Source organism: Myotis yumanensis, unplaced genomic scaffold, assembly GCF_028538775.1.
Source record: "Myotis yumanensis isolate MYYU_CA2020_CCGP unplaced genomic scaffold, mMyoYum1.0.hap1 SCAF_11, whole genome shotgun sequence".
NCBI lineage: Eukaryota > Metazoa > Chordata > Mammalia > Chiroptera > Vespertilionidae > Myotis > Myotis yumanensis.
Window position 1 is genome coordinate 42,394,413 of NW_027223762.1, and position 27,395 is coordinate 42,421,807.

At 51.0% G+C, this 27,395-nt stretch overlaps 1 protein-coding gene across 19 annotated transcripts in view; it reads left to right on the forward strand.

Annotated features, from left to right (window-relative positions):
* Positions 1 to 27,165, forward strand: part of DYSF (dysferlin) — a 200,321-nt gene extending 173,156 nt beyond the window's left edge. For all 19 annotated transcript variants that reach the window (XM_070429442.1, XM_070429443.1, XM_070429449.1 and 16 more), the window contains 14 exons: positions 3,955 to 4,083; positions 4,823 to 4,978; positions 6,539 to 6,630; positions 9,433 to 9,603; positions 10,270 to 10,412; positions 12,445 to 12,584; positions 13,358 to 13,446; positions 13,695 to 13,790; positions 14,161 to 14,302; positions 18,579 to 18,678; positions 19,945 to 20,123; positions 21,851 to 21,960; positions 23,292 to 23,439; positions 26,898 to 27,165. In XM_070429442.1, the coding sequence (XP_070285543.1) occupies positions 3,955 to 4,083; positions 4,823 to 4,978; positions 6,539 to 6,630; positions 9,433 to 9,603; positions 10,270 to 10,412; positions 12,445 to 12,584; positions 13,358 to 13,446; positions 13,695 to 13,790; positions 14,161 to 14,302; positions 18,579 to 18,678; positions 19,945 to 20,123; positions 21,851 to 21,960; positions 23,292 to 23,439; positions 26,898 to 26,936 (1,734 nt within the window). In that variant the 3' untranslated portion in view covers positions 26,937 to 27,165. The remainder of the gene's footprint in view (positions 1 to 3,954; positions 4,084 to 4,822; positions 4,979 to 6,538; positions 6,631 to 9,432; positions 9,604 to 10,269; positions 10,413 to 12,444; positions 12,585 to 13,357; positions 13,447 to 13,694; positions 13,791 to 14,160; positions 14,303 to 18,578; positions 18,679 to 19,944; positions 20,124 to 21,850; positions 21,961 to 23,291; positions 23,440 to 26,897) is intronic.
* The last annotated feature ends 230 nt before the right edge of the window (positions 27,166 to 27,395 follow it).

Below are 27,395 nucleotides of genomic sequence, written 5' to 3' on the forward strand. Positions count from 1 at the left end.
AGACAAACAAAACTATGAAAAAAAAACAAATGAACACTTAACACTTTAATAAAACTTGAGATAAAAGAATACTTGAATATACATATTAGTCCACTTTGTGTCAGGAAAAATTGACCCAGATTGATCAATCCTGAGACAAATCCTAGTATATGTTATTGGACTTTAGAGATAAAGAATGTTTTGGTGTAGTCATGCACATTTCCTTTCAAAAATATTGTCATTTAAAATAAGAAATAAATCAAGGTGGCTTTAATTTCTCCACAACATTTAATACCCAAGGATAATAAAGCACCATCCACTGATCATCGAGGAAAGAAAGGGTGACTGAGGATTTGTATGCAGCCACGTTGCCTTTCAAGCACAGAGGCTATGAGCACCCAGGCATGCATATTCAGGAACAGGTAATGTGACTCCCATGAGCCCATCCTGAGGAGCTTCTGGGGACTGAACTTCAACCAACTAGGAGATAACTGGGAAAACCACAACAAGAGGACTAGTTGTGATCACATTTTACCTTAGACCTAAAATCAAAATAAATGGAAGGGTTAGAGTAATAGGCTGGAATATTAATATATATACTGAACATGTAGAAATGATAAAACTGACAAAAATTAGATGGAGAAGAAAAAAAGGTGATGTGATACAAAGTAAGACAATGATTGCCATATTATAGAACAAGTAGTGTTGACAGATATTATTTAAAATTGGCAAATTATAAACAAACAGTACAGGAGTAAATATTAAGGAAGATAATATTATCTAATATTGGGTGATGGTGAGGACAGGAGATGCCATTTGATTAATTTATCATTGCTATAGTAGGTAATTTATAAATATTGTCTCTAAAGACAAAGATGAAGTAGAGCATTGTTACTATATATAAAATTATAATAATGCTAGAGGCCTGGTGCATGAAATTTGTGCACGGCGGGGGCCGGGGAGTGTCCCTCAGCCCAGCCTGTGCCCTCTCGCAGTACAGGACCCCTCGGGGGATGTACGCCTGCGACTTAGGCCCACTCTCTATGGGGATCGGGTCTAAGCCAGCAGTGAGACATCCCTCTTGCAGTCTGGGACCCCTCACTCCTTACAGCCTGCCTGCTTGCTGCTCCTACCGCTGGGCTCTCTGCTCCTTCCATAGTGCTGCTGCGGAGGCAGGAGAGGCTCCACCAGCCATAAGCCTGGCTTCTGGCTGAGTGGCACTCTCCCTGTGGGAGCGCACTGACCACCAGGGGGCAGCTCCTGCGTTGCGCGTCTGCCCCCTGGTGGTCAGTGCGCATTATAGTGACCGGTTATTCTGGTCGTTCTGCTGTAAAGGTTGCTTAGGCTTTTATTATATAGATGAGAATATAAATTCAAGTCATCCTAGATATCAGAAGAATCACACACACACACACACACGCACACACACACACACACACACCCCAGACCATGCAGGCAAAGATTAAACAAAAATCAATGAATCTGCCCTAGCTGGTTTGGCTCAGTGGATAGAGCATCGGCCTGAGGACTGAAGGGTCCGGGATTCAATTTTGGTCAAGGGCATATATCTCAATTGCAGACTCCTCCCTGGCCCCTGCCCTGGTTGGGGTGCATTCAGACGGCAACCAATCAATGTGCTTCTCTCACATCAATATTTCTCTCTGTTTTTCCCTTTCTCTTCCACTCTCTCTAAAAATCAATGGAAAAATATTGTTGGGTGAGGATTAAAAAATAACTGGTGAATCTAGAAAACTATAAATATATAACTATATAAATATAAGTATAAAAGCAGACTAAACTTATATGCCATTTCAATCACTTATTAATAACAAAATTGAAATCAGATCTCAGAACAAAACCTAACTCTAAAATAAAAACATCCATAAAGGCTGAAAATAAAAAAAAATGGGGAAAATGTGTGCCTGGAAAATGTAGACAAAAAGAAAGCAGAAGTCACAATCTTCAGTCTTCACATTAGATGAAAGTGCATTCAACTCCCCAAAGTAAGTTAGGCAAAGAATGGCAGCTAATGACATTAAATGGGTTAATTCCAAGAGGTGATAGTTTTGAGAGTATCTATGTGCTAAATAATATATCAATATTTACACAATTTCTGTTGTGAAGATACAAGAAGAAATGGAACACTCTTGTAGGTAGGGGGAGATTTAATTCTATTCTCTCAGTTCATGTCAGGTCAAAGGGACAAAAATGTGAGAGGATATAGAAAACCAGCATAATTATTAACTTGATTAAATCCTGCAGCCTGAAAATAGAGACTGCACTGTTGTAAAAATTGACCATGTAATAGGCCACGAAGAAAACCTTAATACATTTCAAAAAGTGCCAATGCCACTGATAATGGTTTTTGATCATACTATAAAATTAGAACTTACTAACAAGATCAAAAGCCCCCAAAGGCACTTCTGTTTAGAAAAAAATTTTTAAGACCCCATTTTTTGTTTTTGTTTTTTTAGCAATTCTTGGTGAAAAAGAAAATACAACCCAAAATTTCAGAATATCTGGGAAATGATAAAATGCTTCACATTAGCATTTACTGGTTATAGCTAAAGCAGTGTTCAGAGGAAGTTTGTAACCTTAAAAGCTTATGTAAACTAAAAAGAAAGAATGAAAACTAATGAAGCATCTGGCTCTTGGATCAAATAATAAAGTAAAACTATGATTACGGAATGCCAAGAAAATGAAAACATTATACAGCAAAAACAAATGGGGCAGTGCCAAGGCAGTAGGAAGCAGAGACGATTTCAGAGCAGTAAGTATTTTTCTTATCAGAATAGAGGCAGCAAAGTAAACAAAGCTTCAAGTGAAGAAGTTAGAATTTAAAAAAACACCTTAAAACAGTAGAAAGAAGAAAGTAATAAAATCAGACATAAGGAACTAGAATAGAGAAAATGGCAGGATTGACGAATCAAAAGACTGGTCCTTTGATTGAAATGAATCAACTGTGTAAATGGAGCAAGAAAAAATTCAAAATGATGCATATCAAATGTTAACCAAGCAATGAGTTGTTATATTTTGGGAATCAGAATATAAGGCAATAATAATATTTTCTTGTATTTTATATTTTTTAATAATGAACCTATATCACTTGCATAATTAATGCTTTCTTGGAAGAGCTAGAACTTGAGCTAGGCCTCAATGAGAAATAATATTTAACATTATGAGAAAGGAACTTTCCTGAAGTATCTTGTCAGTTTCAGATATAACCAACTTAGCATGTCTGCTAGGTTGTTGAATAGCACTATTTATTAGGTATATTTTATTTTTTAAAACAGAAGGCCACTGCTTTGTTTAAATCTAAGCAATTCCAAAATACTGTCCTAACAAATAAAAGTCATTGGCTGTTTGGGAGGCATGAAATAAAGAAATCGAGTTCACAAATTTAAAGTGGTGCTCAAAAGGCCCACTTGGCCCGGTGTTTGATCCCATTGCCATTAGGACATCAGGACAAGGAGCACTGTGGCTTGACTTGCTGACCTGTGACTTTTCCGGAGTTCTGTCTTGATCTTCAAACAAAATGTCAGTTAGCTTTTCATGCATTTGTTTGACTATAATATTACTTTCTTGAAAAAATGTACCACCTGTGTATGAGATGACTCTCAGATACCTAGAATACTGCTTTAACCAGAAAACCCTGTTCTCCAGTGGCACTAAATAAATGTCTTCCTCTTACTCCCGCCCCCTCTTTAATCTCCGCTATTTGCATCTTTGTTATCTCTGCCTTTGTTCTTTCCCTCTCCTGCCTCTCTTTCTCCTTGGCCCCATCTCTTATCTCCACCTCTCCCACCTGCTCTCCTCTTTGTCTATGTTCCTCTAATTTGCTTGTGGTTTTTCCCTCTCATTTTCTTCTCTCTTCTCTCTTTTCCTTCACTCGAACACTGTCATGTTTCCTCTGCCTTTGCTATCCCTCTTCTTTCTCTCTTTTCTTGTCCTATTCTCTTGTCCCGCATGTGGCAGGTCTATGACACACAACTGGAGAATGTGGAGGCCTTTGAGGGCCTGTCTGACTTTTGTAACACCTTCAAGCTCTACCGGGGCAAGACTCAGGAGGAAATGGAGGACCCATCTGTCATTGGGGAATTTAAGGTAAGGCCTTGAGGACATGTTCGTAGCCCAGGGAGGCCTAAGACTGGAGGAGCAGCAGTCAGTGAAGGGGGCAGTACTGTAGTGATATCCATATGACTGTGGTGCTGATGTTGGTGACCATGTGGATGAGGGAGGTGGTGACAGTGATGGTGATGCTGCTGATGCAGAATCTGATGGTGGTGATGGGATGGCATTGGGCTTGGTTGATCTCAGTGGTGATGACTCTGGAAGAGATGAAAGTCATGATCATAGAACCTAGAAAGAGAACCAAGAGACAGGACTTGGCTGGAGATCCTAGACAGAACCTAGACACAGAACCTAGAGACAGAACCTAGGGAGAGAACATGGCAAAAGATCCTGGACAGAACCTGGCTACAGAACTTGGCTGGAGAACCTAGACAGAACATGGCAAGAGAGCCTGACTAGAACCTGGTGACTGAACCTGGCTGGAGAACCTGGACAGAACCTGGCTGGAGAACCTAGCAAGAGAACATGGACACAGCACCTGGCTGGAGATCCCAACCAGAACTTCGCTGGAGATCCTGACCAGAACTTGGCTAGAGATCCTGGCTAGGCTGCTGATCAACTGAACGCTGTCTCCATGTCATTCTTTCTTCGCAGACTCCGTCCTCACCTTTGGGGACCCCTGGACCTGCTGGGGTTGGACCCCAGCACATAGTGGGGATTGTATTGGTGACAATGATGATAAAAATAAAACCTGACTCCTTCTTCTTTTTAGGGCCTTTTCAAAATTTATCCCCTCCCAGAAGACCCATCCATCCCCGTACCCCCAAGACAGTTCCACCAGCTGGCTGCCCAGGGGCCCCAGGAGTGCCTGGTCCGCATCTATATTATCCAAGCATTTGGCCTGCAGCCCAAGGACCCCAATGGGAAGGTAACATTTGTAGAGCTCTCACCTGCACTCAGAGGCACAAAGGGCTACAGAATCTGGATACACCTCTGCCCTAGGAAGTTCACAGCAATCCAGGGAAACCAGACAAATATACAAAACTGAGATGTGGCTGGATGGAGTTCTATCAAGGGCCAAGTGCTCTAGGAGTTCAGAAAAGGCCCAAGTCAGTACAAGACATTGGAATAATGAGGAAGGCTTCCGAAAGAATAGGATTCTCAAGGATTGATGGAGTTTTGATAGGCTGGGAGGGAGGAGAAAATAGTATTTTAGGAGGCATCAAAAACCTCTGCAGAAGGTCTCCAGAAGACTTCTTAGAGTACATTTAGCACAAGGATAAGGCATAAGGATAGGCAGCCTTGAAGGTGTAGGCTGGGACTTGTCTTGTAGGACTCTCGATGGTGGGGGAGAGAGATAAGTGGTGCAGGATCAGCAGTTCTGCTATGCCATGATGGGCCCTGGGGCTAAAAGAAAAAGCAGTAATACTGATCCTGTATTTATTTAAACTTTTGATATTTTGTTGACCATGGACTGTTGGCATTGATTTTAATTTTTTAAATATTTCATTAAAATATTGCTTATCTTGATGACTGAGCTTTTTTGGCCCTCCCTTCAATTTTACGCCTGAGGCAAGCACCTCATCACCTCTCTCTAGTCCTGGCCCTGAATGAAAGAGGGGAACTTGAAGGAGGGCAGGGGTCTGGACTTGTGGGGAGCTGGTGGGGGAGAGGCAGAGTTAAGTTGGAAAGAGAGAGAAAGAGGGAAGAGAAGAGGCAGTCGTGGGGGTGATTGGAGTTTGATGTATGAGGCTAAGGTCCTCTCCTGACCCCTTAGATGGGTGTAGGCCTAGCATGTGTCCTTGAAGTTGTGGGTAAAGGCCTAGTGTCCTACCCTTGGAGTCCAGGTTTTCAAGGTGAGAAGTCGTGGCTGCCCCTGTCCTTCTGGGAGGTCACACAGCAGAATGGAACCATCCCCGGAACAGGCACTACCAGGGGCCTCCAAGAAGTGCTAGTGACCAATGATCAGCTCATGCACTTCAGGACTTCTTGATGCCAAGAATGACTGTGAGAACTCTCCGGCCCTGGCTCCTGGCAGCTAGTGGAGGGGATGCTGTTGCTTATAGGAAGCGTTCAGGGAAGGCCACTGGGGCTGGGTTTGGCTGACAAAGTCTGGCCATCTCTCTCCTTTTCCATCTGCTGAAGCAGAGGTCACACAGAGGACCCCAGCTTGGCCCAATCACATATATCATACAAACTGGTATGCTTATGAGGATATGAGCCTGGCCCCCACCCCCCTTCTGCCAGTGGGGAAGTGGGTTGGGGGCATGGAGGGCTCAGGTACCCCATGTCCACTGCTGGACTGTGGCTAGAAGCCCACCTCAGGGCCAAGTGCTATGGCGTGCAGGTCCCTGGCCTGGCAGGATGACAGGATGACAGCTCCTTGATGGCTGGCCACCTAGTCCCATCGGGAGGCAGAGGACTGAAGAGGCCTCAGAGATATGCTGGGGAAGTAATTTCACTAAAATCTTTCTGTCTCCTCTTTCAGTGTGATCCTTACGTCAAGATTTCCATAGGGAAGAAATCGGTGAGTGACCAGGATAACTACATCCCCTGTACTCTGGAGCCTGTGTTTGGAAAGTAAGTTGGGGGCAGCCTGGATCTTGGGGTGGAGGTGCCAGTCTGGATAACCCACAGCCCCTTGGCAGAGACGTGGCTGCCTCTGGGAAGTCCCCGATTCCTGGAGCAGAGCTGTATTCCCTAAGTCTTGGCTGTCTGGGTGGGGGGGTGGGGGTGGGTTAACCTCAGTTATTTCCTCATTGTGCACTAAAGGCTTGAGTCCTGGCAGAAACTCCTAGTTAAAGCCGTAAACAATTACCTCAAAGATCAGAAATCTAAATAGGAACCCAAAGCATGCATTTGCTAGTTAGTCTCTTTTTTTAAGATTAACTTTTCTACTGGAATAATATTAGATTTATAGAAAAGTTACAAAGATAGTACAATTTCTGTATACCTTTCACTCAATTTCCCCCACTGTTGACATCTTACCAAACCATGGTGTATTTGTCAAAACCAGTTAATTGATATTGGTGAACTCTAGGCTTTATTAGGATTTTGGCAGTTTTCCCCCTAATGTCCTTTGCCTGTTCCAGAGTCTAATCCAGGATCCCTCATTACGTTTAGCGATTACCCTCTTGGCTGCACCTTTGTCTGTAGTGATTAGATAGAGCAGTGGTTCTCAACCTTCTGGCCCTTTAAATACAGTTCCTCATGTTGCGACCCAACCATAAAACTATTTTCGTTGCTACTTCATAACTGTAATGTTGCTACTGTTATGAATCATAATGTAAATATCTGATATGCAGGCTGGTCTTAGGCGACCCCTGTGAAAGGGTCATTTGACCGCCAAAGGGGTCGAGACCCACAAGTTGAGAACCGCTGAGACAGAGGAAGGATGTGAACTCAAGAGAGTAAGGTGCTTCTTGAAACCTAAGGAAAGGAAAGATCAGTCCCGTTGCAGCTCCCAGACATCCTGATGTGCTTGCTCTTTGGGTGTGAGCTTATTTAGGCTAAAGAAAGGAGAATCACAGAGGGGGGTCGGCAGCTATTTCTCTAGCCCTTGTAGGAGATGGCGGGGTGTTCTGATATTGTTAAGTGACACATTGGATTTACAGACTGGTAGCTACCAAGTTAGCTGTAGTCACTCAGCCCAACAGCAGGGGCCCAGTGAGCCTGGGGAAGTGCCATTTTTGGAGGTGAAACAGTCTTTGGCAGTGATGAGCCATCCCCAGCTGGGATTGGAGGAAGGGCTGCAGAGAAGATGGGGGCGGGGGCTCTACTTGGTGAGCTCCAGTGGCCAGCATGGGGGCACAGGCTCATGGGCGGCCGATCGGCAGATCAGGCCTATTTGCCATGTGGGGGTGAGGTGGGGTGGAGGTTGGGACCAGGCCCAGGTCAGGGAGTGAGTATAGAAACACAACTCTCCCACTTTGTTCCCCCACCTTCCCCACTGCATGGCCAGGCTGGTCTGCCTGGGGTTTCAAGCCTCCCTCCGGTCCCAGCAGAAAGTCTTTCTCTCTATAACCCATGTGTCGAACAAGCACGACTCAAGAGATATAATCAAAGCACATTTGTTTTTGTCTGCTGGTGTCCTGTAAACATTTATTCTGTGGGTTGTCTTCCTCATTCCTTGAGTGGAAACTGTGGCAGGCAGGCAACCAGGCAACTTTCTGCTCATGTTTAGACAATGCGCTTTGTCATAAGCCCACGGTCTCAAGTTGGTAACCAGAGTGCCCATTCATGTGTGATTATAAACACCCTGGATCGCTGGAGGGAAGTGGTGCCCCTCTCCCAGCTGGTCTACCTTGGGTACAGCTGTGCACAGCATGTGGATGTGTGTGGCTTGCCTCTCTGCCGGGTGTCTCTTCCTCGCCCTCTGGCTAGCACTGGGGTTCCAGATTCCTTCAGGGCCAGGACTAGGGGAAGTGTCAGAGCAGAGGGCCCCTCTCCCCATCCTGGCTTCCTGGTGCCCTCTGGGTGTCTGATGTTTAAAGCTGATTTATTTTCTGGTGGGTGCTTTCCAGAGAGCCCGGTTCCCCCACTGCAGCTCCTGGGATGTGGCAGATACTGTGCCCTTTCAGCTGGGGGCCTCCGTTCCCTGGTTCTCAGTGGGCCTCTCCACAGTCTCACTGCTGGAGCCCCAACTCCCGAGGGGCAGGATTCGAACTGGCTCCAGCCTGGCCTTGTGGTGGTCCAGCCAAGATGGGAGCAATGTGGCTCCTCCCAAGTGGAGCCCCTCTCTCCTCTCGGCCACAAGCTCTTTCTCTTCCTCGAGTGTGCGAGTGTGCATCGGTGCCAGGCTGGCTCCCTCCTCAGAGAACTCACTGGGGAGAAGGGCCAACACCTCCACATTTGATCCCCATGTGGGGTGGCGGTCTCAGCATAGCAGGAGCTCTCTCCAAAAATGTCTTCACAAATCCTCTCTCCATCCTACTCCGGAAGCAGGTGTGAAGCCCCAAGAGTCCTGAAAGCGGGTCCCAGGCCACCCCTGGGTGAACTCCAGAGCTCTGGCACCTTGCTCTGGCGTTTCGCCTCTCTGGCCTGCAGGGAACTTCCGTTTTAATGTCCTGTTTCAACTATTCATTCATTCTGTGGCCTATCAGATGGGTGCTGTGTGCCCAGCCCAGGTTATTTGGGAAAACCACACACACACACACACACACACACACACGGCCCGGTACCAGCAGAGTGCTGTGGGTGGTGTGTGTTAAAAGCTACTGGAGACCCAAGGAGGGAGGACTGCAGGGCCATTCCTGGGAGGGGAGGAAGAGGTGGGGATAGCTTTCAGGATCCTCCTCGAGCCTTGCCACCCTCTTGAGTTCCCACGGTGCCCAGTGACATGAAGGGGCGGGCGTTGTCTGACATCTGCGCCCACCCCTGCAGGATGTTCGAGCTGACCTGCACCCTGCCTCTGGAGAAGGACCTGAAGATCACTCTCTATGACTACGACCTCCTCTCCAAGGACGAAAAGATCGGGGAGACGGTCATCGACCTGGAGAACAGGCTGCTGTCCAAGTTTGGGGCTCGTTGTGGGCTCCCACAGACCTACTGTGTGTAGGTGCACAGGGGCAGGCTGCTTCTCTGACAACAGTCGCACCCCCTGGACACTGAGCACGTACTGTGTGCCAGCTCACCGGTGTTCTCTCACTCAGTCCAACTGGGTCTTGTGCCAACTCCACAGATAAGGAAACGGAGGCCCGGAGACGTTATAGCTTCTAAGTGGTGGGAAGAGGATTTGAGTCTCTTTGTCTGACTCTAAGAACCTTGCTCTTCATCCTGTTGTTATGATCCAGTTCTCCTTAAGGGCCTGGGGAGGGAAAGAGGAAAGGAGAGCTTGGAGAGGCAGACAGACAGTGGGACACATGGGCCCCAGCTGGACCCTGAGGGGATTTATGTTAGGTGAAGTCATGTGTGGACAGCCCCCGCCCGCTTCCTACCAACTTGGCTCTTATTTGGGTCTGATTGTCTAAATCTGGAAATTGGAAACATCTAAGTTCCGATTCTGTGCGTATGTATTTGAACAAGTCCTATTTTCTATGGGCCTCAGTTTCTCTGTCTGTAAAGTGGAGATCCCCAGGCATAGGGAATGACCCGATGGGGTGCCCGCTGTAAAGGGAAGGGTGGGTGATGTTGTGCATGTGGGTACACAAGTCACCGCACGCCCCCTGCCCTCATCAGTGTCCTAGAGCATCTCATCTTTGCCTTGTGTTTGGGCCCCAGCTCTGGACCGAACCAGTGGAGGGACCAGCTCCGCCCCTCCCAGCTCCTCCACCTGTTCTGCCAGCAGCACAGAGTCAAAGGCCCCGTGTACCAGGCAGACCGCGTGATGTTTCAGGATAAAGAATACACCATTGAAGAAATAGGTGAGCTGCCCACTGGCCAGGAAACCTGTGGACTCTTCCTCTGTCTCCTTCTCTCTTGTTGGCCCCCTCCTGTCATAAAGGGGCCAAATGGATGCAACCCACATCAGCAGGGTGAGATCTGGGATCCTCCAGGGCGGCACAGAGGGGCTTGTTGCTCTGGGGATCAGTACTTGCCTGTGACCCTTCTGTAAAAATAAGAGGTCAAGTTGGAGCCAAGGTCAGAGCTCAGTTCAATGCCAGGGTGAGGCCCTTCTGAAGGCAAGAGCAGGGGTGAGTCTGAAGCCGTGGTCAGGGTCATGGTTAGGATCAGTCTGCTTCTGGCTTTGGGGAGTCAGACTTTGATCTGGGCTTGGGGTACAGCGCACTGAGAAACAGTTTTCTACCTGAGTCGCACTAGCCCACTTGTCCCTGATGGTCCATTCTGAGCCCCCACTCACAGATCCTGCACTTAAAGCATCCACAGGGCAGGCAGGAAGTCCTGCAGTCCCCACCTTGCACCTGCACCCTAATGCTCATGCCTGAGAATCCCACTACTTGCTTCCTGCATGTCGAGGTGCCCATAGGCCTGCGTTGCCCACCCGGAGCAGCTCAGACTCCCTGGTGGTATGTATAGGCCCAGCTGGCCCCTCGCTCCTGCTGGTTTCAGAGATGTCTGATGTCAGAGCTGGTGCTGAGGTTAGAAAAGGGGAACAGTGGCTTTGACTACCCCACCCAAATCCCCTCCTTCTAGTTCTGTTTTGCTGACTCCCAGGTCATGGCTGAGCCAGGCCTTCTCCTTCAGGCCCTGCTCCTGCCCCATTCTCTTTTTCTTAGAATGTGCATCTGTTTTAGGGGTGGTCTCATTTTCTTCTTCTGGTCTGTGAGCAGCGTTAGCCCAGGGGCCAGGACTCATGGTCATACATTGGTAGGAAAGGAAGGCCAGAAAGCTAGAGTTGGTGAGGACTCGCATTAGCTTGTTTTTGCAGATAAGGCTGTTGAGGCCTCGAGTGGTTAATGACCTGCCCAAATCACCCAGCCAGTTAGGAGCAGAGCCTGGTTCCTGGACCGGTGTCCTCCTGTGATGCCCTACTGCTTCCCTAGTGGCACCTATTAAAGGGGACAGGACAGGTTTGATGAATGAACATGTGTGTATGTGTTTGTGTGTGTGTGTGTGTGTGTGTGTGTGCACGAGACTGAACATGGGCACACCTGAGTATACATACCTGTGTGTGTATGTGTGTGTAGATATGTAGAATCTCCAGCCTCCAGTCAAGGTGTCTCATGGGAGCTCCAAGTTCAAGTTGCTGGCTGGTTGGCCAGGCTTGTCAGGGTCAGAACCATCCCTGAGTCCTCACTTGGTCCAGCGCCAGTCCTGGGTAGGATGGAGCTCCCCCTGGAAAGCACAAGGGGAGGGAGTGTCATGTCCAGTCATGCACCTTTCCCTAAGTGAGTGTGTGGTCTCAGCCGCCCTGCTGACCAGCTGGGCGACTGCTCTGTGCTTCATTTCTGTCATCTGTACAATGGGGATAATAGTAGCACTTACCTTCTAGGGTTATTATGAGGATTCAGCCTGTTATATCTGTGAAGAACAGTGCCTGGTTCCTGCTTTATAAGTGTTTGCTGTTATTGCTATTATTTTAGCTACTGCTACTAATAGAACAGCTTGCATGAAGCAGAGAATAGCACTAAGAGCATGTAGATGCCCAATTTGGGAATAGAGGTTACTGAGGCTCAGAGTTCAGAGTAGTCAGGGAGGGAGGGCTTCTTGGAAGGGGTAGGTTTTGGTGGGCAGGCAGGATTTGAATGGGTGGGAAAGAGGACGAAGCGCTTTATAGAAGAGGCTTGGTAGGAATGATAGCAATGGGGAATCTGGAGTTTAAGCCTGGAGCCCAGGGATAGCAAGGTTTCCCCTATAGAGGGTGAGACGTGGGGACCAGAAGTATGTCTGGGCTTGTGTGAGGCTGTTGGGGTTAGGGGCATCCCTAGGACTACAGGTTGCCCTATATCTTGCTCACTCAGCCCCAGCAACGTTTCTGTCTTCTCTCTGTGGCAGAGGCTGGCAGGGTCCCGAACCCACACCTGGGCCCAGTGGAGGAGCGTCTGGCTTTGCACGTCCTCCAGCAGCAAGGCCTAGTCCCTGAGCATGTGGAGTCTCGGCCCCTCTACAGCCCCCTCCAGCCAGACATTGAGCAGGTAGGGTGTCAACCATCAGGACTCAGAGTCCCCAGCCTTAAGCTAGCACCACCCCAAGGACAACATGGACATCCCAGAGGCACCACCGGGGACCCCAGGATTTGGTCAGCCCCTTCTTAAGGGTGTTCCTCCTCAGTCTGAGTGTCACCACTGTTGGCCTTCCAGGGCACCTGTTGGGCCTGGCCTCCTCTGGCTACCTGCAGGCCCTAGGGCAGTGATGGCGAACCTTTTGAGCTTGGCGTGTCAGCATTTTGAAAAACCCTAACTTAACTCTGGTGCCGTGTCACATATAGAAATTTTTTGATATTTGCAACCATAGTAAAACAAAGACTTATATTTTTGATATTTATTTTATATATTTAAATGCCATTTAACAGAGAAAAATCAACCAAAAAAATGAGTTCGCGTGTCACCTCTGACACGCGTGTCATAGGTTTGCCATCACTGACTTAGAGCATGCCATCCCCTTGGCCTGAAATGTCCTCTTCCCCTTTTCCATCTGGCACACTGAGTCTCAGCTCAGATAGCACCATCTCTGAGAAGCCTTCCCTGACCCTTGACCCCCAGGCACAGACCCAAGTCATCAGCCTGTGGACCAGTGGGCTCACCTTTGCAGTTGGCCCTGTGGTCCCACTTGGGGCACCTCCCCTATGGGGTGGTGAGCCTCTCCATGGCCGGGCCTGGATTTTCTCTGTCATGTGCCCCAAGAGCAGATGGTCGTAGATGTTGGTTGAATGAAAAGGATGTGAGAGAACAGGGTCATGTCTCCTCAGGGGAAGCTGCAGATGTGGATTGACCTGTTTCCAAAGGCCCTGGGGCGGCCTGGACCTCCCTTCAACATCACCCCACGGAGAGCCAAAAGGTGACTTGCTCCAGCCACAGGCTTAGAGCTGAGCAGGGTGGTGGGATGGTTCTCGCCAACCTGGGTGGGACAAGGAGGTTGTTCTTGGGCTGGGCTTTGGACCACCCGGGCCACAGGATACCAGTCTTGTCCAGCCAGGCAAGCATCCAAGTCTTCTTGGGCAAGGTGGCTTCTTGGCTTCTCAGTCAAAGACCTCTCCCCCACTGGTGGGAGATCCATGTGATGTGAATAATTCTTCTTCCCCACAGGTTTTTCCTGCGTTGCATTGTCTGGAACACCAAGGATGTGATCCTGGATGACCTCAGCCTCACGGGGGAAAAGATGAGCGACATTTATGTGAAAGGGTAGGGAGTCCTCCTCCTGCCCACCCATCCCAGCCCCACGGTGCCGCCCCATTGGGAACGGGGCTCTAGGGTAGAGACGGGGAGGGAAAGAAAGGAAGGAGGGTTTAAGGGTGTAACCTCTGCCTCTGGGGAGTTGTTTCCCGACTAGATTTCTTCTTCCACATTAATATTGGGGTTGACGATGTCTGCCGAGAGAAAGTTTAAAAGTTTGTGACATCGTTGGTACAGCATGGAGATTTCTTGAGAATGATTTCTCCTTTATCGTTTACCAAGTTCATGTACCTTCTTAATGCCTCATTTGCCCAAGGTGAGGATGCATATTGTGGTGGAAACCTTAGTTAGAAATGTTCTCTAAAATATGTGTGTCCAGTTGGATGGTTGGCTTTGAGGAACACAAGCAGAAGACGGACGTGCATTATCGGTCCCTGGGAGGCGAAGGCAGCTTTAACTGGCGGTTCGTGTTCCCCTTCGACTACCTGCCAGCTGAGCAAGTCTGCACCGTCACCAAGAAGGTGAGTGTTGTTCCTGTCCCCAAAGGTGCTAGCTCCTGGGCTTTCTAATGTCAGGGTGATGGCACTACCAGCACTGGCATGCCATAGTCATACCCCTCCGCCCCAGTGCCCCCTCTCCCCACTGGAACAAGCACTGCCATCATTGCAGAATAACCGTCACCATTGTCCCCTCACTTCCAGTGTCACATTCTCCATTGTCCCCTCACTGCCAACATCACCACACCATTGTCCCCTCACTGCCAACGTCACCACACCATTGTCCCCTCACTTCCAGTGTCACATTCTCCATTGTCCCCTTACTCCCAACGTCACCACACCATTGTCCCCTTACTCCCAACGTCACCACACCATCCCACTACTTCTTCCACTCTCACCATCATTGCCATTGCTGGCATTGCCACCATCCCACAACCACCCCACACTGGTGCCAAAACCATCATATGTAGCTAACTCCAAATCCTAAAACCACTGCCTTTCTCCGAATCCTAGATAAACCAAGAGGAAGGGTCACGGGGTCTGGGTGCAAAACCAGTATGGCCATGATCAGGGCAGTGGGGCAGACCTTGTGCAAGCATGTTGAACTCTCTGGCCGCAAGTTTGACATGCTTGCTGTGGAGCTTCCCAAGGGCGTGCCTACCTGGCTGATGGATCGGGTCGTCCATAGGATTGGGTGTTGCTTAGCTAGGTTCCTCCTGCTACCTAGTGTCCTACATTTCCCCATCTGGTGCCTGTGCTTATTGTCCAAGCTGGACAGTCACTAGGGAGTGACTCTGCCCTTCCAGGCCTCAGAGTTTTTGTTCTTTTCTCTCCACCTCCCTTCTCTCACCCCAGACTGAAGGCACCCGGGAGAGCCGTCAGCAACAGCCAGAGGGAAGGGTGGGTTCAGGACCTCTGCTCTTTGTGTCTCAGCATCTTCCAGGGGAGCTCTTATCTGCGCTTTCCTCTTGAAATAGGAGTAAAGAGTTGTCCCCTCACTCCTTCCTGGTGGCTCTACACCTGCCCTTAGCAAGCAGACCCAGATCACAGCGAGGAGGTGCTGTGGGCAGTGAGGGCTCGCAGCCAGGCTGACTGGAGGTGGAGAGCACCTAGAATCAAGGTTCTCTCCTATTTGACATAGTAAATACCTCTCTGGTATTTCGGTTCTGCTGGTCCGATTTCCTTCCAGAGGTAGCTCGAGGCTTCAAGCTGCAAAGGTTCCCTGACTCCCCTTTCTTTCCTGAGGGGCTGAGTGGCTTAAAGAAGGGAAATAATAATGTACCTCAGCCGACTTGTCTTCCTAATTCTCTTCATTACATCCCTTCCACATGACCCCCCTCCCGACTCGACACACAGGATTGTATGCATTCTAGAGAAACCAGAATGTTCTGTGGAGCACTCTGAAGCCGTCAAACAGAAGAAAATATGGGTTAAACAAGGTTAAATGAATTTTTTCACCCAGAGATTGCTGCATAGTGCCTGCCAGGAAATAGAATTTAGCTACAGCCCTGGTTCTGTGCAGGCCAGGAAGGCCTAGCCTATGTGTAGCTTTGATCTTGTCAGCCTTTGCTCAGTGTGCTTGTCTATCACGAGGTTTCCATAACAAAGCAAATGCTGCCTTTGGGGGGGAGGGCTCTAAACCAAGCAAACAGTTTGCTGTGGACAGACGGAGTGGGGGCTGGGAATGGGGAAGGGAGGGCCATGGCATCCTGCCCACCAGCTCTGGTGCTCACCAAGCCCTAAAAGGGGGTAGGCGTCGTGGGAAACTGAGGCTGAGACACGATAGGCCTGCTCAGATGAGAGGCGGGACAACCCCTTCGTTGCGACAGGTGGGGATGTCAGCAAGAAGGTGCAGGACGCAGAGGCTTCTGCATTTTCTACAAAGTAGGAGGAGAGAGAATCTCCTGCTACTGTGGCAGGTGATGTGAGACAAATGGAAAAGGCTGGAAGTAGCTATTATCCTGAGTGAGGGAGAGGAAGAGGGAGAGAGGGAGCGAGAACGGGCTCCTTGCTGGTACGGAGAAGGGTTACCCGGAATTTCTGAGGGCCCAGCTGGGTTGCTAGGTGAGAATTTGAGGTGGGTCCATTCTGGCCATGATGGGGTTTCATCCCTGAATTACAGGCACCGCAAGGAAGAGGAGAGAGTTGGGCGGGCTCCTGGTGGCAGAGCCTGGGCCAGCCCTGAGAGGATGAGAGGCCCATGGGGACTGTGGGGTGGAGAGGAGGAAGGGGAGTGGGGAGTCCAGAAGAGGCACCAGGAGTGGGGAAGGCTGGGGAACGGGCGTTCCGTGTGGTGCGGGCTCCCGGAGAGGGGGCTGGAGGAGGCTGAGAAACAGAGCCCACGGGATTCTGAGGTCACCAGGGGCGTGAGGGAGAACTGGCTTGACCCAGGTCCTTCTGTGGGCAAAGGGCCCTGGGAGGCAAGTGCAGCATGCACACAGTGGGGCACCAAGGAGCCGGTCTGGGCTACAGGCCTGAGTCTCGGGGTGGGTTTGTGTGGGGGCACTGAGCAGCCTCTGGGATCCTCGGTCATGCCGCAGAGCCAGCCCTCTGCCGAGGGGTTCAGGGCCTCTGGCAGGCAGGCCCTCCAGGGACCCCATTAACCAGACGAGACTGTCGTAAAGTACAAGGTCTCCTTTCATCCGGCTGCTTTGAACCACCGCTGGTCGCCCTGGCCGCCTCCCCACCTGGAGCCCACTACACCCACCGGGGCCTGCCTGCGCGTCAGGCACCCACCCTGCAAATAAACAGCTAGTAAAAGGGCCCAGACCGGGAGCGTAATGAGCGCCTGGGACCTGGGGGGCCATTCCCCAGGCTGGAGCCCCAGCCCAGCTGCTCCCACCAGGGGCTGTTTGAACCTCTGGCTCATTACTGAGCCCATAAACCAGGCCGGCCGGAGGAATGGAGGCTGCTGGCGGCCTGTGCAGGCGGGCCTGCGGTGCTGGCCATAAAAGCCCCGCCAGAGGAGGCAGGCACCTGCAGGAGGGCCGAGGCCCGGAAAAGGGGGAGGCACCAGACAGGGGCGGGGGGGCCAGGGCCCAGCTGGGGACTGAGCCCCTTCACCAAGTCAGGCCGCGGTCCAGACGGAGGCCGGGTGCTTTGCGAGGTGACCATTGCTCAGGTCATGGTCCCGGTTTAGGGGCTCTGTGGGTTTGCATGGCTCAGGGTGGCCGCACAGCAGGCATGAACCTGACTGGGCAGCGAGGCTGTGTGTATGAGGCCCCCAGGGCCAGACAAACCACGTGTGGTCAGCCGTGTTCCCCAACTCCCTATGGAGTCTGTCTCTCTGAGACTCAGTCTAGGCCCCTGCTATGACCTGCAGGCTGGTCGGAATGTTTCCTGTCCTTGCCACTGTTGGGGAGAGGCGACAGTGAGAGGACAGAGGACAGGCATGAGCAGGAAAGCCCCAGTGGCAGTGCTTTGGGTGGAGTGAGTCTGGACCCAAGGTAAACCCAGGCCTCGGTGTGCCCAGTCCCCATCCTTCAGGGGCTCGGTGAGGCCTCTTGGGAAGAAACCCAAGATGACAGACTCAGGCTGCCTGGTGCGAGGGAGCTGGGATGGGGAGCGCAGGAGGGCGGGGAACTTGCCAGCACCAGGGGCTTTGGTTTGCCCCAGAACAAGCTCTCAGGGGATGAGGTGGGTGGGTTGGCATGGCGGGGAAGGAGCTGGGGTCACTGCCCCCCCAGTGTCAGCTCCTTATAGCAGTGTGTCAGGGGTGGTGCACCTCAAGTTCCCAGCCAGCTCGCTCTGTCCCCAAGATCACAAGGGCAGAGCAGGATTTCGAGGTGTGAACTGGACTCTGAAACCTGACTGCCTGGTGTGGACCCTGGTCGCCACTTCCCAGGGGTGTGACTCACATGGTACCTGCTCTGCTTTCCTCAGCACCGAGGCGTGTCTCCCTGATAGGTTATTGGAAAGAGAGATGAGTTCATAGTGGTAAAGGGCTGGCGCCTAAGAGGTGCCATATTACTATTACTATTACTATTATTATTATTATTAGCTGTCAGATCGTGGGCAAACGCTTAACTTCTCCAAGCCCCTGTTTCATCATCTGTGAAACGGGAGTGAGAACATCGAATCAGCGAATTGGGAGGATCCAAGGAGCCACCTGTGTGAAGGGAGCCTGCATGGTACCCTGCTCTTTGGGGTCTCATGAGTTTTCCCACCAGAACCTGGCTCTGGCAAGTCCCTAAGGGATGCCCCACCACACTGCCTCCTCCAGGCAGCCGTCCAGGCTGGAAGGGACCAGCCTCTCTCTAATCTCTCTTTTCACTTCCTTCTCTGCTCCTCCTCTGGCCAGGATGCTTTCTGGAGGCTGGACAAGACTGAGAGCAAAATCCCAGCGCGAGTGGTATTCCAGATCTGGGACAATGACAAGTTCTCCTTTGACGACTTTCTGGGTGAGCACTGCTTCTCATCAGCACCGTTCTGTACATTGGGGCGACCCCAGAGCCCCCTCTGTGTGTGTGTGCCCCATTCTTGGCTGGTTGGCAGGAGGTGCAGTCCTACTTTCTGCTCGCAGGGAGCTCAGAGTCCCTGGTCCCTGGTGCTGAGTGAGACCCATGATGCAGAGTAGTGCCAGCGTGGTCAGCAGGGTGGTCTAGCAGCAGAGGTGGCATTGACACTGCACCACGTTGGATGGTAGGACTCAGACAGGCGAGGAAGAGAGGGAGACACAGGCTGAGGCAGTGCAGGCATATGCTGTCCGTCGCTGGCTGGCAGGCATCAGGCTTGACAGGATGCCTTCCACCCCTCCCCCGCCCCACCCCTCAGTCTAGATGCAGACTGAGCCCAGCCAGCGAGAGGCTCAAGACACTCTTCACCCTTGTGCCTGAGTGATGACCGAATGAGTGAGCATGTCTCCATGTTCCAGACAGGATTCTTGGGGGCAGAAGTGTGCTGAACCCTGAACTGGGAAGCAGGGAGCACAGGGCCGAAGGATATGGTAGAGACCGTGTTCTCACAGGAGTGAGATTTGCGGGGAGGAGGACGGCCTTGTATGGGGCCAACAGGCTGGACTGTAACAGTCCCATCACAGCTATAAAAGTTAACCAGGAAAGTGCGGTCTACCCATACAATTGTATATTATTCAGCCATAGCAAGGATGAAATGCTGATGCATGCTACAGCATGGGTGGACCTTGAAAGCAGGCTAAGTGACACATATTTTATGATTCCACTGATAAGAAATGTCCACAATAGGAAATTCTATATGGCTCAACATTGTTAGGCTTGGAAGGAGCGGGGAATGGGGAATGGCTGCTAATGGGTGTGCTATTTCTTTTAGGGGTGGTCAATTTTGAATTAAAATGACTAATTTTATGTCAAATAGATTTTTCTACGATAAAAACAATTTAAAATGGATGGATGATAGATGTAGATAATGAATGGATTCGTGCATAGGAAGATGAATAGTTGAGCTCTCTTAAGGCAAATCAATAGGTAGATTAGTGGGCATATGGGTACGTGAGTAGATGGATGGGAAGCTGTATGGATGGAGTAAGAGGGCATGGATGGGGAGCTGGAGTTTGAGGGATCTGACCTGTGGCTAAGCCCATGGAGGTTGAGGAGGTAACTGCGGGTTTTGTGGAACCTGCCCCGCCCCTGGGTGGGACTCGCTGCCAGTGACCGAGAAACCCTCCGACAAGGAACCCCTCTTTGCCACAGGCTCCTTGCAGCTGGATCTCAACCGCATGCCCAAGCCCGCCAAGACGGCGGAGAAGTGCTCCCTGGACCTGCTGGATGACACTTTCCACCCGGAGTGGTTCGTGTCCCTTTTTGAACAGAAAACAGTGAAGGGCTGGTGGCCCTGTGTGGCAGAGGAGGGTGAGAAGAAGATCTTAGCGGTAAGTCTGCTCCGCACCAGCCAGTGGAGGCACCAGAGCATATGTGCGCCTGCCTACCTCTGTTGTCCTCCCTCTCCCTGGTTTCCAAGGCGCCAGCCGTCTTCCCTTTCTAGCTCCCAGCCTTCCTCTCCTTGAGGCTCACATACCAGGGCAGCCTATTTAAATCTAAAGATGTGCTTATCTCCCTATGACCCTGTTTGTGCTCCGGCTCCTGGGTCTTCACAGTGATCTGTGTGCTGGGACCCCTCTGGCCTGGGCTCCTGCAGTGGACAGGGGTCCTGCCTTGCTCACTCGAGCAGGACCCCACAAGCGACCTTCCTTGTCCTACTGTTCTTGCCCAGAGGTCTGCTCAGGGGTGTGACAGGGGACTGTGAGCTGTCCTTCCTCTGCAGAGGAAGTGAATTCCTGACACTTTATTTAGAAATATAGGCCACCAGCCAGCCCCTAACGTGGCCCTTGAAATAAAATACCCTTGTTGTATAATGAATCATAACAATTAACAAGAAATAATGAACACCTCAAAAAAAATGAGCAAAGGGCATGCATCGGTAATGCACAAAAGAAGCACAGATGGGCATTAAACATCTGAAAAGGTTGACTCCCCATAGTAATTAAATAAAGGCATATTTTAAAGTGTGAAAGCTTTTTGCCTATTAAATTAGGATTTAAAACCAGAAATGCTCACTTCTGGTGAAGATGCAGACACGCTCCTCATTTACTTCCGCTGGGGTGCTCACAGTTCTACCAGGTGTGGAAGCAATTCGGTACATACAATAAGAGATTTAACAATACTTATGCCTTTGTCCTCTGTCATCCCACTTCTAAAAATCTCTCCAAAAGAAATAACCCCTCTAAAAGGGAAAAAATAGGTTCTGGGGTATTTGCTGCAGCATTATTTATAGTACTGCACAGTCGGAAACAACCTAAATGAACCAAAATAAGTAGTTTACACAACAAATTATGGCCAACCATCCCATAGAATGTCTTACAGCCACTACGAAGCAAACTTTAAAGAATATATAATTACACGGTAAAATAGGATGGATTTCTCAGTGAAAGAAGCAGGCCGTAGAAGTATGCGTACACAGTGTGGTAGTTCATATATTTGCCGAGAACACTGGCTCTGCTGCGTCACACTGTGAACGGTGCGTGTCTCCACACAGTGGAGGCACCGCTGATGTTCTCCTTCGTCTGCACAGGCAGACCTCGGAGATATTGTGGGTTTGGTTCCAAATAACCACAACAAAACCAGTCACACGGATCTTTTGGTTTCCCAGTGCATATGAAAGCTATGTGTACACCATCTTGTAGTCTGTTAAGTGTGCCACAGCATTATGTCTATAAAAACAATGTACCTACCTTATTTTAACAATACCTGATTGCTAAAAAATACTAAACATCATTTGGGCCTTCAGCGAGTTGGAATCTTTTTTGCTGGTGGAGGGTCTGACCTTCAATTTGTAAAAAATGCAATATCTGCAAAGCGCAGTAAGCAAAGCACAATAAAACAAGGCGTGCCTGTGTATGTCTGTAGTTTTTAAATGCTCTACGAGGAGCAGTTACTGCTGTTGTGATCAAATCAACCCAATAGCACTAAAAAAATTAAATAAAGTGACTCTTACTATTGTCCTGGGGTCCAGCCCGTGTCTTCCCTACATCACAGGCCCCTCCATCAATGGCTCCTCTCCCGGCCATTGGGCAGAGCCTCTGTCCCTCTGTCTCCACAGGGCAAACTGGAGATGACCTTGGAGATCGTAGCAGAGAGTGAGCATGAGGAGCGACCTGCTGGCCAGGGCCGGGATGAGCCCAACATGAACCCCAAACTCGAGGACCCAAAGTCAGTGCCAAGCCCCTGATCCCCGATGCCCAGGGGAGCTGGGAGGTGTAGCCACGGTCTAGGAGGCATCTATTGCAGAAGTCATGAAACATTTAAGAAGGTCACAATGCCCACATGGCCCAGAGAGGGCCACACAGTGTTAGGGGGCAGGTGACAGACGCCATTCCAGGAACACTGGGCTCCTCAGCTAGTTCCGGAAGCGGGCACTGTTGGGTAGCTGTTGGCTGAGTGCTGAGCAAGCTGTCCTATGGCATGTACAGGCTGTGCTGTGGAACCTTCTCTGCTGGGTTGTTATTATCATCTCATTTTCCAGGTGAGGAAACAGTCTTAGCAAAGTTGAGTAAGGAAAGTGGTGAGGCTGGAATTCTCCCACTTGATCTGATTGGCTCTGGAGCCTGATCAGGGTTTTTCCCTTGACCAAGCTGTCGTCCATGGCTCTCCTGGTGTCAGTGTGGCTTTTAAACAGTCTTTCAGCTGTCATTTTCCCTTCTGTGAAATGGGGGACCGGTCCTTATCTCCCCTACCACATAGGCCCCTAAGTGGATGAAGACGCCTTGAAGGCAGTTACTGGGGCCTGAAAGACTACAGCCGGGGGAGGTGGTGTCAGGGTTGCGTTTGCTAGGTCCTCCCCTGTGGCCTGTGTGGCTCAAGTCAGACTTAGCAGAGACAGCCCACTTTATCACCAGGCTGCTCTAAGTGCCATGGGGCTGGCAGAGTGGGGAGAGCCATCCTGGGATGGCTAGGATCTGGCTGGAAGGACGAGAGAGGCCCAGGAGATCCAGTGGCATGTAGTTAAAAGGCCATTATTGCGACACAAAATCCTGCAAGCTCATTGAGTTGTGAGGCTGACCTTGGGGCAGGTCTTGAGGTTCTTGGTTATGAGAGAAACTGGGCTCACTTCCCATGGACCAGCCATGTGTATCTAGGCAGGTGGCTTGGCTTATCTGGGGCTCCTTGGGCCATAGCTCACTTAATGTGACAGTCCCTTGAGGTTCTGCCCAACTCCCAAATCTCTAGTCTTTTAAGTCCTGGGTCGGGAAGGAAAGAGGGTGGCAGGGAAGGTGTCCTGGACAGAGTGGCAGAGAAGGGGCCCCTGAGGGTGTATAGGGTTTGGTGGCACCATGAAGAGGAGGGCAGCTCGGGTGGGGCTCACACTATAGCAAAGGCTTGGAGGACAAGGGAGTGCAGGTGAGTTCTGGGGTAGGGACTGGGTCTCGAGGCTGGGCGGGGCCTGGGGGCTGACGGTGGAGGGTCAGGGTGGTTTGGGAGCAGGACTTGGAGAAAGCAGCCATGGTAGGTCTGCCTGCTGACCTCTGGGACCTCACTTCCAGGCGCCCTGACACCTCCTTCCTCTGGTTCACCTCCCCGTACAAGACGATGAAGTTCATCCTGTGGCGGCGGTTCCGGTGCACCATCATCCTCTTCATCATTCTCTTCATCCTCCTGCTGTTCTTGGGCATCTTTGTCTACGCCTTCCCGGTGAGCAGGCCGGGCAGGGGAGGCACAGGCCCTGTCTTGGAGGAGCTCCTGGTCTGATGTGGGGGGCACAGCTCTTGACCTCCAGCAGAGCCTGGTCTCAGGGAGCGTCGGTCCTTGTCCTCAAAGAGCCCCAGTCTGATGGAGAGATGCAGCCTCTGTCCTTGCAGAGCCCATGGTCTGAGGAGGGAGACATGACCCCTACTCTGGGAGTTCCCAGTCTGGTAGACAAAGTCCTACCCTTAGGGAGCTCTTAGTCCAAAAAGGGAAACAGTTCTTGCTGTCGATGGGAAGACATAGCTGTCCTCAGCAAGCCCCTGCACTATGTAACCAAAGGGTTGGTAGGTGAGCCCCTGGGTAGGGGGAATGGGGAACCTTCCTGAGGAGGGTGTGGGACTGGGTCAGGAAGGGATGGTGTAGATGGCAGAACAGAGGAGGAGGTCCCTCTGTTTGCGAGGATGGCACCTGCTGAGGTCCAGAGGAAGGGACCTGGGGCCAGGAGAGGGTCTCTTGTCCACCTGAGCACAGTGACACAGTGTGTCCCTCCTCCTGCAGAGGGTAGGCCTGGGGGAAGATGTGTGTGGATAGACAGGAGGTGGCCCTCTCACGTGGTACAGTGCACATGGGGGTCCCTTTCACCTGGTGAGAAGCCAGCTGTTGCCCCCCAGCTCCATGGGGCCGCGCCCAAAAGAGGAGGATCTGGGGCTGTATTCTTGGTCTTGGCTTCCCTGGTCCTCATAGCTCATCAGGGGATCCCTGAAGATGCTCCAGCCCCCTACCCTGTCCCCCCAATGTCTCTGGAACTTGAAACTTTGAAGAAACCACAGTGTTACCAGGCTGATGCCTGACTTTTAATATTCTTTAAACAATTTTAAATTTTTATAAATGAAAATTTCAAACTGATATGAAAATAGGATGGCATAATCAACTCCATATCACCCTGATATGTTGTTGTTGTTTTTTAATCCTCATTTGAAGATATTTTTTCCATTGCTTTTTAGAGAGAGTGGAAGGGAGGGAGGGAGAGAGAGGGAGAGGGAGAGAAAGAGAAAGAGAGAGCCATCTATATGAGAGACAAACATCAATTGGTTGCAGGGTATTGAACCTGCAACCCAGATGTGTGCCCTTGACTGGTAATCGAACCCTAGACCCTCTAACCACTGAGCTATGCTGGCCAGGGCCATGTCACCCTGATTTGAATGGCAAAGAAGGAGACAGCCAGAGAAGGGAAGGGACTGGCTCAGAGCTGCAGGGCAGTCTGTTCATGGCTCCTAATGCAGGGACACTGTAAGCCTCAGTCTGGTCAAGTGCAGTACGCCCACAGTAAGCAGTCTGCTCTGGGAATAACTTGCCTGTGTGCATTTTGCTTTGTGAATCCTGCAGAGGAGGAGGTGGGTGGAGAGCTCTCTCCCACAGTGACTGGTGAGAGCCCATGCACCAGCAGGTTTTCCATGTGTGAGAATGTAATTTAAAGTGATATATATATATATATATATATATATATATATATATATATATATATATATATAAAAGGCTAATATGCAAAGTGTCCCCTTGGGAGTTCGACCGGGAGACTGGGAGTTTGATTGCTCACTATGATGTGCGCTGACCACCAGGGGGCAGCATGGAATGAAGGAAGGCTCCGACCGCCAGCCCGAAGGCCCCGATCGGCCCTGATTGCCGCCAGGCCTAGGGACCCTACCAGTGCACACATTTTGTGCACTGGGCCTCTAGTTTCATTCTAACGTTGATGTGATGTCAGAGGAACTTAACTCTTGTTTCTATCAGCTTATGGTAAAAATTGGTTTCGTTATATGTCGCTTCACTTAAAGTGTCAGAACTTGTGGATGATGTTGAGTGAGGACTTACTATATTAGCAGCTTGCACCTCTTGTAGTTAAAACCACAAAGCCATCCCTTCAGTCTCTTACATGGACTGTGGAGACCAGCAGAGGGAACCATCTGGGCCTAAGTGACAAAGGAGGGTCTAAGTCCAGAAATCCAGGGTCCTCCCATCAGCATAAGGATGGGCGGGTTGGACTGGGTCAGCTCTGACCTGCTGTGCTAGCATAGTGGTTAGGGGAGCCCTTTCACCTTCCTTGGGGGCCTTCACATCAAGCCAGTGTCCTCCTGAAGAGCTAAGGGGAGGGCAGGGCAGGGCCAGAGTGACATCCCCACCACCCTTACTGTGCCTAGTGCCTGCCCCTGCCTGGTGGGGGTAGGAGAGAAGATTTTCAGTCACTTCCAGCCCTAGAGCAGTGCTCCTTCCTTGTCCCTAGAGCAGCCTTAACCCCAGGCCCTGTGGGCAGAGCAGAGGGGCACTTTGCCACTAGCCCTGGTCAGAACCCTCCCCTGTCTCCGGGGCCCCTAGCAGTGGCCATCACCCTCCTTTGAGTTCTTCTGAAAATTGTCCTCTTTAAAACACCAACTTCACCATCCCTCTCCCAGGGCTGGCGTATCGGGGGACAAATCATAGGTGAGAGGTCCAGGGCTGGAGGGGCAGCCTGGGCCTGAGGCTGCAGACTGGTTTTTGTGGACGGGCCTTTGCTACAACCTGGGCAAATCTCGCTTCTCTCCGGCCAAGTTGCTCCATCACCTGGTGGCCCAAGACCTTCACCTGGCTCTTTGGCCTTGGGGGGAGGGCAGTTGGCCTGGTGGAGGGGACTACTTCGAGGGGCTGCTCCCTCCAGTTGGTCTAGTCTCCCACCCTCTTGGAAGTTCCCCTGGGAGGGGGACAGGGAGGGCAGCCTGTCTGGTTCCTCCCGCTGCCCCCAGCCAGCGGGAGCAGGGCCAGCGTGGGGAGGCAGCGGATCTGGCGGGAAGGCTTTGTTTCCAGAGCTGGCTTTCCCGGGCCGGCGCTGAGGAACATACTGTCCCAATTAGGAGCCCTGTGTTGTGTTGTATGTGTTTTCATGGTTTGGGGGGAGGAGCGGGGTGGGAGATTCCTTTCAGTCCTACAGCAGCCAGGGTCTAATCAGGGGTGACCCATCCCAGGTGCTGGCCTGCATCGCGGGTCATCCCCGTACACCAGCCCCCCAACTCTCTCTCTCTACTTTCTGGACAGGAGCATGGTGGCCAGTGAGCCCTGGGTCCATGTGGGAGGGGGCGAGGGTCATGGCCATGCCTTCAGGCCACCGGTCTGACGAAGAGGCCAGGGCAGGCCCGGGTGGTCAGAATCCTCTTGGCTGTCGTTGGAACATGAAGTGGGCCCTGGATTGAGGGGGAGAAGACAGAGCAATTCAGGCAGCTGTGGCCCCCCAACTGGGAGGGTTCCAGAAGAGTTTCAGGAAGGTCTTGGCTTGTGTGATTGGCAAGGGCACCAGGAGGGTGGTGTTGAGCTGAGTGAGGGGTAAGGGTGCTGAGGGCGAAGTGCAGGCAGGTGGTTGAGTAGATGAGCCTCCTTTCCCTGCTCCGTCCCTCCTGCAGCTGTCATCACGTGTCCCTGCCTCCTCTTTCCTCTAGAACTATGCGGCCATGAAGCTGGTGAAGCCCTTCAGCTGAGGACTGCCTGGGCCAGGACTGGCTGCTTCCTCTGCCCAGCTCAGCTGAGCTCCTCCAGACCTCCAGGCCTGACCGTCCTGCCAGGGTGGGCAGACAGACAGGTGGACTGGCACATGCTCCAAGGGTTGGTAACATCGAGCCCTGGGATCACCCACTTTCATCATTTCTTCCTCCCCCAGTTCGACCCTTTTTGGGTCAGCCCATGTGCATTTCAGTATAAAATGGTTGGAACCTCAAAGCTGTGTTGGTGTGTGTATCTCTTTAGAACCTGAATGGGGTGTGACTGTGTAGGCATGTGTCTGCGTGAGCGGGGTGGGAGTGGAGTGTGCGACATCTCTGGCTCAGCCTTCTGAGTGGAACTGTGAATCCTTTGGCAAGACTGCTTGGGGGCAGGGTGGGCTTTGAGGCTTAAAGACCCAGTGTGTTCTGTGTCTCCCGGACTTTCTACCTCTCCCTCCC